This window comes from Limulus polyphemus, unplaced genomic scaffold (genome assembly GCF_000517525.1).
Source record: "Limulus polyphemus unplaced genomic scaffold, Limulus_polyphemus-2.1.2 Scaffold6147, whole genome shotgun sequence".
In the NCBI taxonomy this organism is placed as follows: domain Eukaryota; kingdom Metazoa; phylum Arthropoda; class Merostomata; order Xiphosura; family Limulidae; genus Limulus; species Limulus polyphemus.
This window is the reverse complement of record NW_013671757.1, coordinates 6,897-20,469: the sequence shown is the minus strand read 5'-3', so window position 1 is coordinate 20,469 and position 13,573 is coordinate 6,897. Positions and strand designations below refer to the sequence as shown.

The window sequence follows — 13,573 nt, the reverse complement described above, 5'->3', positions numbered from 1 at the left end:
AGCAAGTTGCACGTGGGGAAAAAATTAGATTTAAATGTCACACCTGAACGCTCACATCCTTTTAATTATGTTTGAAATTATGAACATTGCTCAACATCATGAAAATTAAACCTTATTTTCAATAAGCAATCCTGAAAAATATTTGGGGGTGCTTAACTTTTTTCCAGGTGTATATATAGACAACTGGCTGCTTCTAGCTACTGCACTTGCCACCTCTTCCCTTCATGTACAGTTTCTTCAAAGTGGAGAAATCCTTCTTTTTCCCCTCTCAATTCCTTGTTCATCTTGGGGCACTTCTCAATATCTGTCTCAACCAGGCCACCCTTCTTCCCATCACCTGTGATCTAGGTGTTTCTGTTTTGGACTGCTTCCTCCTCTCCTTCTGCAACTGTGCAAAGGTTTTCTCTCTTTTTGGGGACGTGGGCTTCTTTGGAGGCCCTAATTCCCCTCAGTTAAGCCCTATTGTGGGCTTTACAAGATCAGTGACCTTGGATGCTCTTATCCATCTCTCTCGTTCCCTTCATGTGGACTTCACCTGGTGGTTGGACAGAAGCAACTTGACAGTTGTCTCTTACATCACTCGGTAAGGGGGCATTCTGTCAATGGCTGTTTGTTTGCACATGTTAGACTTCCTGTTTAGGGCCCACAGCCATCACATTTGCTTGTTGATATGTCATATACTGGGTGCCCTGAATATGGTTGTGAATCAATTATCTTGCATTTGCCACCCACCTGAATTTGAAGATATTGGTCTCAAGTTCTACATCCTTTGGCTGTAGCTCTCAATGCCCTTGGTCAGGATTGGGGCGGGGGGGGCTTTATTGTTATGCCTATCCATCCATCTGTCTTCTTCCTCATTTCTTCTCAGTTATATGTGACACGGAGTGGCTCTTGGTGGCACCACTTTGGCTGTGGTTTCCACTTCTGTGCCCACTCCTATGACACCTCCTTTTCCTCTTCCCATCTCCCCCACCCTCCTCAGGTAACCTCAATCAGGTGTGCTACATCCTTCCATTCAAACACTCCATCTTCGCACTTGGCTTTTGTCTGGTCCCTTGTCAGACAGTCCGGTTTTCCTCATGCGTTGGTTGTTTGATTTCCCATTCTGTTTGCCCTTCCTCCATGTCAATTTACCATTGGAAGTGGTATGTCTACTACCACCGGTCTTCTCATCAAGGTTTCCTCAATTTCATCCTGTTCTCCTGGACCTGACTTTCTTCCTTACCTGGCTTTTTGACAAGGGGCTTTCAGTATCCACCATTGTTGGTTATCATGTGGCCTTGTCAGCCACTTTGTTTCAATTCTACATGTCTTCATTTCTCTGTTTCTCACTCTGTTGATTCATTCCCTCTGCCTTTGTCATCCCCTGCATCTCCCTGATTGGAACCTCAATGTCGTCCTCCATGCCAATTACACTTCCTCCCTTTGTGCGAATGTCATCCTGTTTCATATATCATGTCTTCTTAAAGATCTTTCTTCTTTTGGTGTGTTGATGTTCAGATTTGTTTGCTTTCGATGTCTCTTGCACATAATATCACAGGACCTATGTCATCCTCTATCTGGATCAGTCTTTTCTGCCCAAAACATCAGCTGCATGTGGGAGCAATTTTAACTTTACTCCCATTTCCCTTCTTTATCACTGTTCCGATTCAGAGCACCTTTTATGTCCTATTCGGGCTCTCCACTGTCATGTGGCTCACATTGCTTCCTTCTGTGGTTGCAGTTCCTGTTTGCTCATTCATTGGAACCATTTCCTGTGTTATTTCTCCTATTATCCTTATGTGCTGGATTTGCCAGATTATTTGCCTGGTTTATTCTTCCCAGTCTCCCAGTTATTGTTGTCTATTCCAAGTCTCCTCCCATCAAATTTGTAATCTTTCCATGTCCCTGGCTGATCGATTCCATCATCCATTAGAGGATATAGTTCATGCCAGCATGTGGCCCACTCCCCATATACTCATTTCACATTATTTTCACTGTCTGGTCATTTCCTGCTCTACAGGTTACCGTCTACCTCCCATCACCATCATGAGCACCATGGTTTCTTTATGAATGGGTAAGTGCTCTTTTTATACTTCTTTACAGGTGCCTTTCTTGCATCTACGAATCCCACTCAGTGGCGAGTGTTGCCTGACCAGATATACTTATTCTTAAACCCCCACTGCATGACCATTCAGGTCAGTAACACCCACTATTGAGATGGAATGTTTTGCAGCATAAATATGTTTGCCCCAGACTGTATACTCATGGACTAGCATGAGTAAAGCAGAAGAGGATTGCTGCCCATCCCTTCTTCTCCTTTGTTTGACTGTATCAAGAGTTGTCTGCTTCTTAAAATAGGGTTTTGCAGTCACCCATTGCACTGTCTCTGGTCCTGTGTTCCTCTGGACTATCCAATGTACCATTTCCACCATTTTACTACTGGAGTATAGTAGTCCTTGCCACTGGGGTGGTGGACCATGGAGGCTTCCTCATGAATGTGCTCAATTCCACTCAGTTGAGAGTAGGGTGGTGGTGTTCTGCTGGTGTAAATGGTGTATGGACACTCCTCCAATTGCAGACCTCCTGTACTATTCCAGATGCTGCTTGGTTATGGAATAGATGATTTCCACCAAGATGCAGTTTACCCTTTAAGCTAGCCACCCACCTTCCTACAGTTGCCTGGATGTCAGTTCATGTGGGGTACTGGTGTTGGTTGTATCTGGACCAGTCACATAAGTCCTCACATGTGAATGGCTCGGGTACCCTGCTTCTACTGTGGACTGGACGATTCATTCCCAATGCCACCTTGTTGTGGGCTAGAGTTGAACTGCCACATTGCTGTCTGCCTTTCTACCATCGTCCAGATGCTGGTTCCCAGGGGGTACTGATGTTGGTGTGTTGGATATGCACATAGGATGTTCCAGGTTCTTGGATCAGAAGATATTCTTCTCTTCCAGTTCCTAGTCCAAGTTCCTATCACAGTACTGCAGGTACTGGTTGAGGTTTGGTTTGGGCACTTTCTGAAGGGGGGATCATCTAGGTACTCTTATACCGGTCCCACCACCATGTCAATGTGGGATTCTATTGGAAGTAAAATATTGTATTGGAGGTTCACATTTTCCTACAATGAAAATGTATTTCCGATAAACTCTTACCTCCTTTCATCCTTCCTCCCCACTTGTGCTAGGAGTTGCACTCCTATTGGTAGAGGATTGTTGCATGCTCATTTTCATGCTATCAAACAGCTGTCTCACATGAAAATGTGAGGGTTGGTGGGACTATTATGGCTAGTGATGAACAAAAATTTGTGCATATAGAGAGCAGTAAAAGTTGGGAAAAGCTATTGGACGAGCAAAGGTAAAATTCTGTCAGTAATACATTTTCAGTGCAGGAAAATGTGAATTATTTGGATACTAATATACATTCTTTTTATTTCTTTAAAAACAAAAGAAAAAAATGTGATTTTTGCCACTATTTGAGACAAACATTTTCCTCAGCTAATCATATGTGTCAGTTGTCCATCTATAATTACTTTCAGTCTGGTAACTTAAATGTGGTCCATTTATCTTACATATTGCAAAATGTACTTGATAACTTCATTTAAAACTTTCTTAATTATATGAAGACTTACAGTACCAGTTCATATCTATCAGGCAGCTTAAATGTGGCAGGTTTTAGTGAAAATTATGTTAACTAGCTTTTTTTTTCTTTCACCACTAATTTTATGTTTTAATGAGGATTGGTTTTCAGCATACAAATTACAAACTGCTGGTCTAAGTTCATTAAGATTTGGAACTGGCAATTGTCCTAATTATTGCAAAAAGTCAGTTTAGGATTTTCACTTATAATACTGAGTTGACCCATCTTTTACCACAATAATAGCACAGATTTGATTTTTGTTGAGTAGTGTAGTCTGCAAATCGTCCACACATGACAGCATGGGTTTACGTTGCTGAATGCAACTTTCAAGCTCAACTTAAAAGATTCTCAGTTTCATTGAGATGTGGACATTGAAGAATACTGAATTCACTTTCCTGCCTTGCAAACCAGATTTGGAGAGAATGAATTGTAGTATTATTGTCTTACAATAGATCTTGTCCATCAGAATAGAAATTTAATATTATACACGTGTTTTGTTTGCTAAAGTAATCAGAGGAGCTAACCTGTGTCACAAGAACATTCTCAACACACTAAGGAGCCAACCTGTGTCACAAGAACATTCTCAACACACTAAGGAGCCAACCTGTGTCACTAGAACATTCTCATCACACTAAGGAGCCAACCTGTGTCACTAGAACATTCTCAACACACTAAGGAGCCAACCTGTGTCACTAGAACATTCTCAACACACTAAGGAGCCAACCTGTGTCACTAGAACATTCTCAACACACTAAGGAGCCAACCTGTGTCACTAGAACATTCTCAACATACTAAGGAGCCAACCTGTGCCACTAGAACATTCTCAACATACTAAGAAGCCAACCTGTGCCACTAGAACATTCTCAACATACTAAGGAGCCAACCTGTGCCACTAGAACATTCTCAACACAATAAGGAGCCAACCTGTGTCACTAGAACATTCTCAACACAATAAGGAGCCAACCTGTGTCACTAGAACATTCTCAACACAATAAGGAGTCAACCTGTATCATAAGAACATTCTCAACACAATAAGGAGCCAACCTGTGTCACTGGAACATTCTCAACACAATAAGGAGCCAACCTGTGTCAACTTTTATTACGTGGATGACAATCAATATATCATGGCAGGCACATTAAACCTAGGTGAAGGAGGTTGAACCAGTGTTTGTACTGGAGAGTTAATGTTTATTATGACTGAATTTACTATCTTAAAAAAACTTTGTAAGCATTTATTATACTTGATTGAAAAGTGTTGTACAAAAAAAATCAGAATTTTAATGAAGTATTTGTAGTAAAGGTTTGTCTGTAAATTTCTGAAGGCTTTACTGAGTCAATCTGAATGCAAGGTGATTTTTATGGTAAGAATAAAAATACTTTTTTCTATTACAGTTTTCAAATTTCTAGAATCTGCTAAATGAATATAAAAATTGTTTATTTCAGTGAAACTTTATTTGATGTTATTTTAACCATCTAGTAAAAAAACCAAAGTAAATCTAAATTACCCTTTTTTTTTTTTGTAGAATGACTACGTATTGTAACAGACAATTATAGTTATCTGTCCTAAACCCTTCAGTCCTCTTATCATTTAACAACTGCTTTCTTTTAATTTTATTGTGTTATTTCTCTTTGATTCATGTTTAACAAATAAATTAGCATAACAAAGGAATAAATCACATAGCAAGAGCATAGAGCAAGTCGTGGTAAATAAAGTATTGAATTACATCATGCATGAGCTGTTTGTGCTCATTTCTCATGGATTAATTTGTGAGTTTTTTTCCCCATGTAAACTTGCTTATGTAAACTAATACATTTCTAATTTTTATATTTGTTACTTTTATAACAATAAATAACACATTATACATAAAAATAAATTTGTAATTTATGTGTGGGGTTTTCCAATTGATCAACAATCTCTCAGTGACATGGAGAATTCAGTAAATTAAAATATTCTTTCTATTGGTTCTAACTAACCCAACAGCAAATGCTAGAGGAAATTATTAACATTTTTTGAAAGACAGGATGTGATAGGAGGGCGTAGCATGTGGGTTTCACTTTGTTGGGTATAGTAAAGCATGAAGTTAGAGGCTAAAAATTTCCCTTTTAGCTTGGAAATGTCTGTAGAAATAAAACCTAAAATGGGTATCATGATACAGAAATGAAGAATGAGAAATTATTTAAATATTTCATTTTGAAATTAAGAAATTAAAACTTATATTAAAATCTTAGTTATAAACTTTTGAATCTGACTTTGTAGACGTTCATTACTTCGTGATATCACAACTTAGCCCATTAACTTGTGCTAATTTTGCTTGGAAATATATTTCTCTAGATAGTGAATTTGATCACAGATTTGTAAATCAACCTGTGTGTGGTACATATGAATCATGAAACCACATCTACAGTGTATATCACAGTTCTGGCCAACTGAATTTACCAGATACTCGGTAACCAAGTTTTGTGATCCATTCAAATACTGAAGGTGGCCTAAATTCACAATTGAGACGTATATCTATAGTACTGTTATGACAGCGGAAGTCACGCGACACTGGGAGTATGCGCGCTGGAGTTTCCGGAAGGATCATGAATTTTCCTGACAAATCTAGTGTGTTCGAGGCACCCTCTTTTTTAGTATACAAGCCTGGCGAGAAAAACTAGTGTGATCGAAGAGATATGCAGATAGATTGAAGATAGAGATAATTGAGTCAAGCAAACAGTAGGCACCATAAGTAAAATGTGTGAATCACTGTGATTTATAGCGTGTGTTATAAAAGTTGTTAAGTGTATTACAAAGTTGTATCGTGAAAGAATAAACTAGTTTTAATCAAGAAGGGACTTGTATCGCTGAAGTTTCTCAGAAAGAATTTTTACCAAAAATTATCAAACAAGTAGATGCATAACAGTACTGATAAACCTATTGCGTGCATGAGAAAACCTTATGGGTGACAAGAATTTTATAAAGAAGTTCATTGTTAGCTACAGAAACACACAGAATGACTTATTTTTCTGTTAATTTTTTTCACTTGTATAATTATTGTTTTGGGAATTGTTTGTCAGTGTCTAAAAGTTTTCAATTTTTAACATGGCTGCAAAATACACAAGTAGGTAATAGGCTTAATTCTGTTGTTAATCACAGCCTTAATAGTCCTCCCAACACTAGCCAGAACCAGTGATATACATCAGGTGGAATTGTCTAAACTGCCACTTCTCTTTTTCAAAGGAGTAACAAGTGTAGTGAACTTTTAAAGCCTGTCTCATAGGCCCCTTGAGTGGCATTCCAAAATGTTCAAATGTTTCACTTGGATTGATATCAAAGCTCTTAGACTAGCCAAGTAAGATTTTTAGATGTTATTTGGTCCAAGCCACTGATCTACAACATGTATAGTATAGGCTAATACATTATTATACTGGATGAAATATGGTTGCTCCTTATATAATACCACCCATATAAGCAATCGGGCATTATACAAAATTTCACAGTATGAAAAAGCATTTGTAGTTCCTTAACTACTGTTTTACTATGGAACTAAGTCAAACTAGCTAAGACATGCCTAGCCCACTTCATGAAACTTTCTTCACCACACTTCACAGTTAGGTTTACTCAGGTATGTCCAATGTATTCTCCAGGCTACTGCCAACCTTGGGTCAACCCATCAAAAGCAAATAATGGCTTCACCACACATCACAGGCTGACTCAGCTATGTCCAATGTATTCTCCAGGTTGTTGGGCCAACCCATCAAAAGCAAGCAGTAAATAGTTGGTTTCACTGCATCAATTAATGGCTTTACCATTGCTTTTTACTGAGTTTTGACACACATGAATATTTTGTTTGCAGTTTATTCTCATTTGTCTTTTCATACAGAAAAATAAATAGAGAATATATGATAGAAAGGTGAAATGTCAAAATGTATAATCATGTAAATAATGAATACATGTACTATTAAAGTTTAACCTTTCTGGACTTAGTATTATTAATTTAAGACTAAGTACTGACAATGATATAAGTTACCATGAATGGAATAAAAAGTAATGAACCATCAGTAAACATTTTTTCCCATTAATATTCTTTATACATACCTACTTAGTATGAACAGTTACATCACTGGTTTTCCAGTCCCCTTTATTTATACATACCTATGTTCATACTAAGTAGGTATGTATAAATAAAGGGGACTGGAAACCAGTGATGTAATTGTTCATACTAAGTAGGTATGTATAAATAAAGGTGACTGGAAACCAGTGATGTAATTGTTCATACTAAGTAGGTATGTATAAATAAAGGGGACTGGAAACCAGTGATGTAATTGTTCATACTAAGTAGGTATGTATAAATAAAGGGGACTGGAAACCAGTGATGTAATTGTTCATACTAAATCACTGCGAGTGTAGAACATTAGTAAATATTGATGTACTTAACCTGTTGTACCATTACGTGTCCAATACAGATATGTAGAATCTGTTAACATAGCTAGTGTAGAACATTAGTAAATGTTGTTGTACCAAACCTGTTGTACCATTACGTGTCCAATATTGATATGTAGGATATATTAATACAGTTTTCTCCTATTGAAGAAAGGCCTACTTTCAAAAAATGCTTAGGTTATAGGTTGTTTTATTTTTGTTTGTGACACATTAGTATTTTTACTGGGAGATAGCTCAGAAAGGTTTAATTATATGGAATAGATCAATTAATGAAGTATAAATGTGAACTTTATGATTTCCCCAAAAAGGGCCAAAGATCTACTGGAGGGGTCACCTGTTTCAACTACTTGCACCATTATACAGTAGTGTGTTGTCTGTCAGTCAGTAGATACTGAAATTATATCACATGAGGGATGCTTAACATTCAAATTTGCACTGTCATGATGGCAGTAAAATTTGCACATGCCATGAATCACGAGAAGAATTATTCACTCTGTAGGTTACAACAGAGCATGACATGTGAATTTGAAAAGCAAGCGCCACATCTAGTTGTTTATTCAGCTTTAATCTTTATCTTTATAGGCAAAACACAAAGAGAATGGTGCACTTGCTGCTGCAAAAATCTGTGAGCTGAAAGGAGAAGATGATCTAGAAGACTTTAGTGTAGAAATTGATATTCTCACTGAATGTAAACACCCAAACATTGTGTCACTGCAAGAAGCATTTTTTTATGAAGAAAAATTATGGGTAAAGTTGATTTTTTTAACTTTTTATTTTTTAGCTCTTAGTGTGATTAGTTAGGACTATTTTGTAACCTGTTTTTGAGATAAGTTATAGTCATATTTTTCTATGTGTTTGATTCTCTTGCTTGTGATATAATTAATTTTATTTACCTAACTTTCCTCAGAATGAAGGCAGCAGTCATTTTCCTTTTGAATTCTGGGTGAATTTCCAATCTTTTCCTGTAACTTTCCCACTTTGATTTGTGTAATATTAATCAAATTCTATCGTAGGTACTTTCTCTCTCAGCGTCTTGGGGCTGGACAGTGTCAAGTACAGTCAACTCTACTTGTGCTGGAGGTCTCTAAACTAAGCATCATTGTTGTTCATGGTATTAATTCAACCTACTGCACTGTTTCTTTAGGTTATGTGATCTTAGAAGAATTTAGAAGAATGACTACAGCCTGTAAGCACTCTATTTTCCTGTCTACATTGTTCATGTTCATAGTGAATGATCCTGAACAATTTGACTTATAAGCTGCTTTACAGGTTTGGCAGCTGACAAAAGTGTAATTGTGTAGTGATAACTGTCTCACAGTTTTTCTGTTCTCTACTAGAGTGAGAGAGTGTATGAAGAAGAAATGCTTCTCATCATAGTTGTACACAAGTGTTGGGCTTCTTCAAAGATTCTTCTTGTACATGAACACATCTTGGTCCCCTTGTGCTTGAGGTATATGCAGCTGACCATTTCTTTTTTTTGGGTCATTTCTAGCTACCTGTCAATTGGAGGGACATCAATATCATCTTAATCAAACCAAAACATCTAGTTCTGTCTGGATGGACACTTGCCTGTCCCTCATTGGTACAAAAATGTCACTTAAAACAAATAATGGAGAAACTGGCCTTCTGTGGATGTCATCATATAAAGTGTAGGGGAACCATGTAGATCTTAGAAAGTGTGAAAACACCATTTTTTTTTTTGTCTTAACAAAACTATGTGTAAATGATGGAAGAATAGGAAATGAAAGCTGTTTATCATTTCAGCAAGGAGGAACTTTTTGAAATCCATTTTTATTTAAAAAATTAAGACTTTTGGTACCTTAATCAAGACCAATTACAAAATAAAGTGAAAAAGAGTGAAACAATTTGGATTGTGGGAAAATGTGCTACTAAAGATAATTATCTGTGTATTTCAATTTTGACAGTGTGAAATTGAGATTTTGTTAAATGAAAAGTATATAAATAGATTCTGTGTAATTTTCTTTATTGATATTGGGTATCAAATTTGAGTTGATTTATTTTTGCAGATGTTAATTGAGTTTTGTGAAGGAGGAGCTGTCGATACCATCATGATGGATTTGGAGAAACCTTTGACAGAGCCACAGATCCAGTATGTGTGTCGGGAGATGTGTAAAGGGTTAGATTTTTTACACAATAACAAAGTAATCCACAGAGATCTAAAAGCTGGAAATATATTACTGACTCTTGATGGTGGAGTGAAATTAGGTTTGTTAAAAACAATAATTTTGAAAAGTTATTAATGTTACTATTTTACATGCTTTCTTCAAGTTCATTCTAGAAACTTTTAAAAGCATGGCTATTTAACACTGTGATTTAACACACACACAACCTTTTAACAGATATGTAACTTAGTTATTCAGATGTTTCTTGTTAGCTCACTTATGCAAGCACCTTGTCCTACTTTGTTGTAGAAAAAACTAAAATTATCACTAAAGATCTTACTTGTAATTTAAACTTCTTAATGTTTTATAAACATATAGGTTTGTATAAACTGATATAAAATGAGAAATTGTAGTATTTCCATCAGTTGTTAGTACTGTGTTAGGACTGTAACTGTATCCAACATTTTTGGCAGGCAAGGAGTTTATAGCAACCAAGCTAGAATATCCCAGAACAATTTTCTTCCATAGAAGATTTGTATAATCTATAAATATTGTGTGACAAAATATATTAGCTAAAACAAATTAGGAAGAATTTTGAACTCCAATGTACAATGCGATTAGTAATAAGGTTTTTGAGTCTGAAAAAATATTTCATTTAAATCAAACTTCATAGCCAAGAAAAAAATCTTATGAACACGTGTTATGTACTTGTGTTGTAGGTCTTTTTAGAATATATATGTATTTGTTACATTCTAATAATAATAATTCCCTATTGATATGTTTGAGATTTCCTGTGGCTTAAAACTTCACTTTACAAAATCACATTAACTATATAAGATCTGCGTACAATGTTAGATGCATATTTTTTATCTTACAAGGAACTATATGAAATATTTTATTTAAAAAACAAATACTGTCCAACTAGTTTAGCATTATTCATTATTTGCATGAATTTCTAGTATTTTTCCTTTGTAGCAGTAAATGATTGTATTGTGTTTATAATACATTTTCAAGTTAATTCACTGACTTCAAACTAAGTAAAGAATATTATACGTTAAAACTGTATTAAAATGCAGTGTTTTTTTTAAATATGTTGATTGTAGTTTAATAACAGTTCCTTCTGTAATAAAACATATTTCACCTACAGCTGATTTTGGTGTTTCTGCTAAAAACAAGTCCACTCTACAGAAAAGGGATTCTTTTATTGGGACACCATATTGGTAAGTTCAAGTAACTTCACTACATGATTGTGTGAAAATTTTACTGTAATATTATTTAGGCTTTGAAAAGTTTGCTACAAGTTATGAGGTGTAGCTTATAAAACTAGCACGTCACAACATAAGTTTATTAAAAACACATCCTTAGTAGTAGTTTTATGAGATATGTTTAACAATAACAGTTGGTTTGTAAATAGTTCTTATAGTGTGAAAAATGATACAAATGGTTTGAAATGCCATATTATTTCATTCAAGCAACAATTAAGGTAGAAGCGTTTACACTGTGGGAATAAAAATAGTTCTAACTTTATATCTTATAGTTGCTTTTATTGTGACAGAACAAAAAAGTATTCTAGAAAATAATTCATTTTTTTAACGTGTTCTCTATAAATTTTTCGACTTGACTAAATATTTAATGTTGAAAGAAGAAGGATAAACATACTTAAGTATTTTCTCAGACCCTAGTACTAATTAATTGGAATTCTGTTTTATAGCAGAACCTCCATAGTGGTATGTTTCAATTTGTAATGACTTTGAGTTTTAATTTATTTCAATCTAGCTTTCATATAGGATTTGATCTTTATCTTCAGTTATCTTAAGTGTTACTGATGAGGGATTGTATGAAAAAAAAAAAATTGGCTTAAATTATACTGGTGGTCCCAATTAACATAGATCAAAATTATAACCATTTTCTCTCTCTCCAGAATTTGAAGAAAATGTAAAATATGTTATGTCAATGATATTGATAGTAGTGCTTGTTTGATTATTTGTTACATCTCTGTGGTATAGTATGATATTGTTACGATAGCAGAAGTCATGTGACGCTAGTAACACATCATGAGCTTCTAGAAAATTCATGTCCCTTCGTGAAGCCTCGAGTGTTTACTAGATGTGCAGTATTCTTGTATATAAGACCACCAAGAAGTGACGGCAACAATGTAATTGAATTGCAGACAGAGATAGAGATGGACAATTGAGTCAAGCGCATGAGTCGTTCATTGTCAATTATAGCGTTTGTTTAAGTTATAGTGTGACTGTCGAAATTAAGTTTAAATTGAGAAAGAATAAACTAGTTTTATTTAAGAAATGACTTGTGTCGCTAAAGTTCCATCGGAAAATAATTTACGGGAAATTAACTAACGACCAGAGATGTAACAAATTGGTGTCAGAAGTGGGATTGAAAAAAGAAAAGAAAAAGAAGATGGAAATGAGAAGTGGCAAATCAAACTACAGCTTAGCAGATTTGATGTCAGCAATACAAGAACAGCAAAAGAAACAAGAAGAACGAAAAAATAAGCAAGAAGAGAAACGAGAAGAACAAGAAAAGAAACAAGAAGAAAGATCACAGCAGTGGCAAGGAAACCTGCAACAATGGCAGCTCGACCAGCACAATAAACAAGAGAGATTACAGCAGTTGTTGGAAGAAAAAGAAAAGAAACAAGAAGAACGAGAAAAGAAACAAGAAGAGAGACTACAGCAGTGGTTGGAGGAGAAAGAAAATAAACAAGAAGATAAACAAGAAGAGAAATTACAGCAGTTGTTAGAGTAGAAAGAAAATAAACAAGAAGAACGAGAAAAGAAACAAGAAGAGAGACTACAGCAGTGGCAACTGGGACAAGAAAGAAAACAAGAAGTACAAATGGAAAACATTAGTAAGTATAAAAGCGAATTAGGTACATTAAAGGATGATTTATTGTCTTTTACAAAAGGAGGATACATTAGCCATCGACTTAACCAGCCCCAGACAATGACAAGCCCCTTACAGAGCCCGCAGCTAAACCCTAATGCAGACATCTTCAGTCCTGTTAGAAGTCACATCCTAGATATGAATGTCAGTACTAGGAGTGATCCAGTACGAAGGAAGCCACAGGAACACGATGGGAAAGCACCGTGGGAAGCGTATAGAGCACAATTTTAGCTACTGGCAGAGATGAACAGATGGACAGAGGAGCAGAAAGCAGTATATCTGGCAACGAGCTTGAAGGGACAACCACTGGAAATACTTGGACAGTTGTCAGCAGATGATAGGCATAAATATAGAGCACTGGTAGCGACTCTAGAACTCAGGTATGGAACCCAAAATTAGTCAGAAGTCTACAAGGCTAGGTACAGGGCGGGAGTCAGTGCTAAAGGGGAGAGCCTGCAAGAGCTGGAACAGGACTTGGAGAGCATGGCACACAAGGCCTACC

The 13,573-nt window shown here is 36.0% G+C and overlaps 1 protein-coding gene across 1 annotated transcript in view; it reads left to right on the top strand.

The window, feature by feature from the left end:
* Nucleotides 1–13,573, top strand: part of LOC106473406 (serine/threonine-protein kinase 10-like) — a 36,717-nt gene that overhangs the window by 16,904 nt on the left and 6,240 nt on the right. The window contains exons 3-5 of the mRNA XM_013934086.1: nt 8,627–8,791; nt 10,072–10,270; nt 11,315–11,387. Coding sequence (XP_013789540.1) covers nt 8,627–8,791; nt 10,072–10,270; nt 11,315–11,387 — 437 coding nt within the window. The remainder of the gene's footprint in view (nt 1–8,626; nt 8,792–10,071; nt 10,271–11,314; nt 11,388–13,573) is intronic.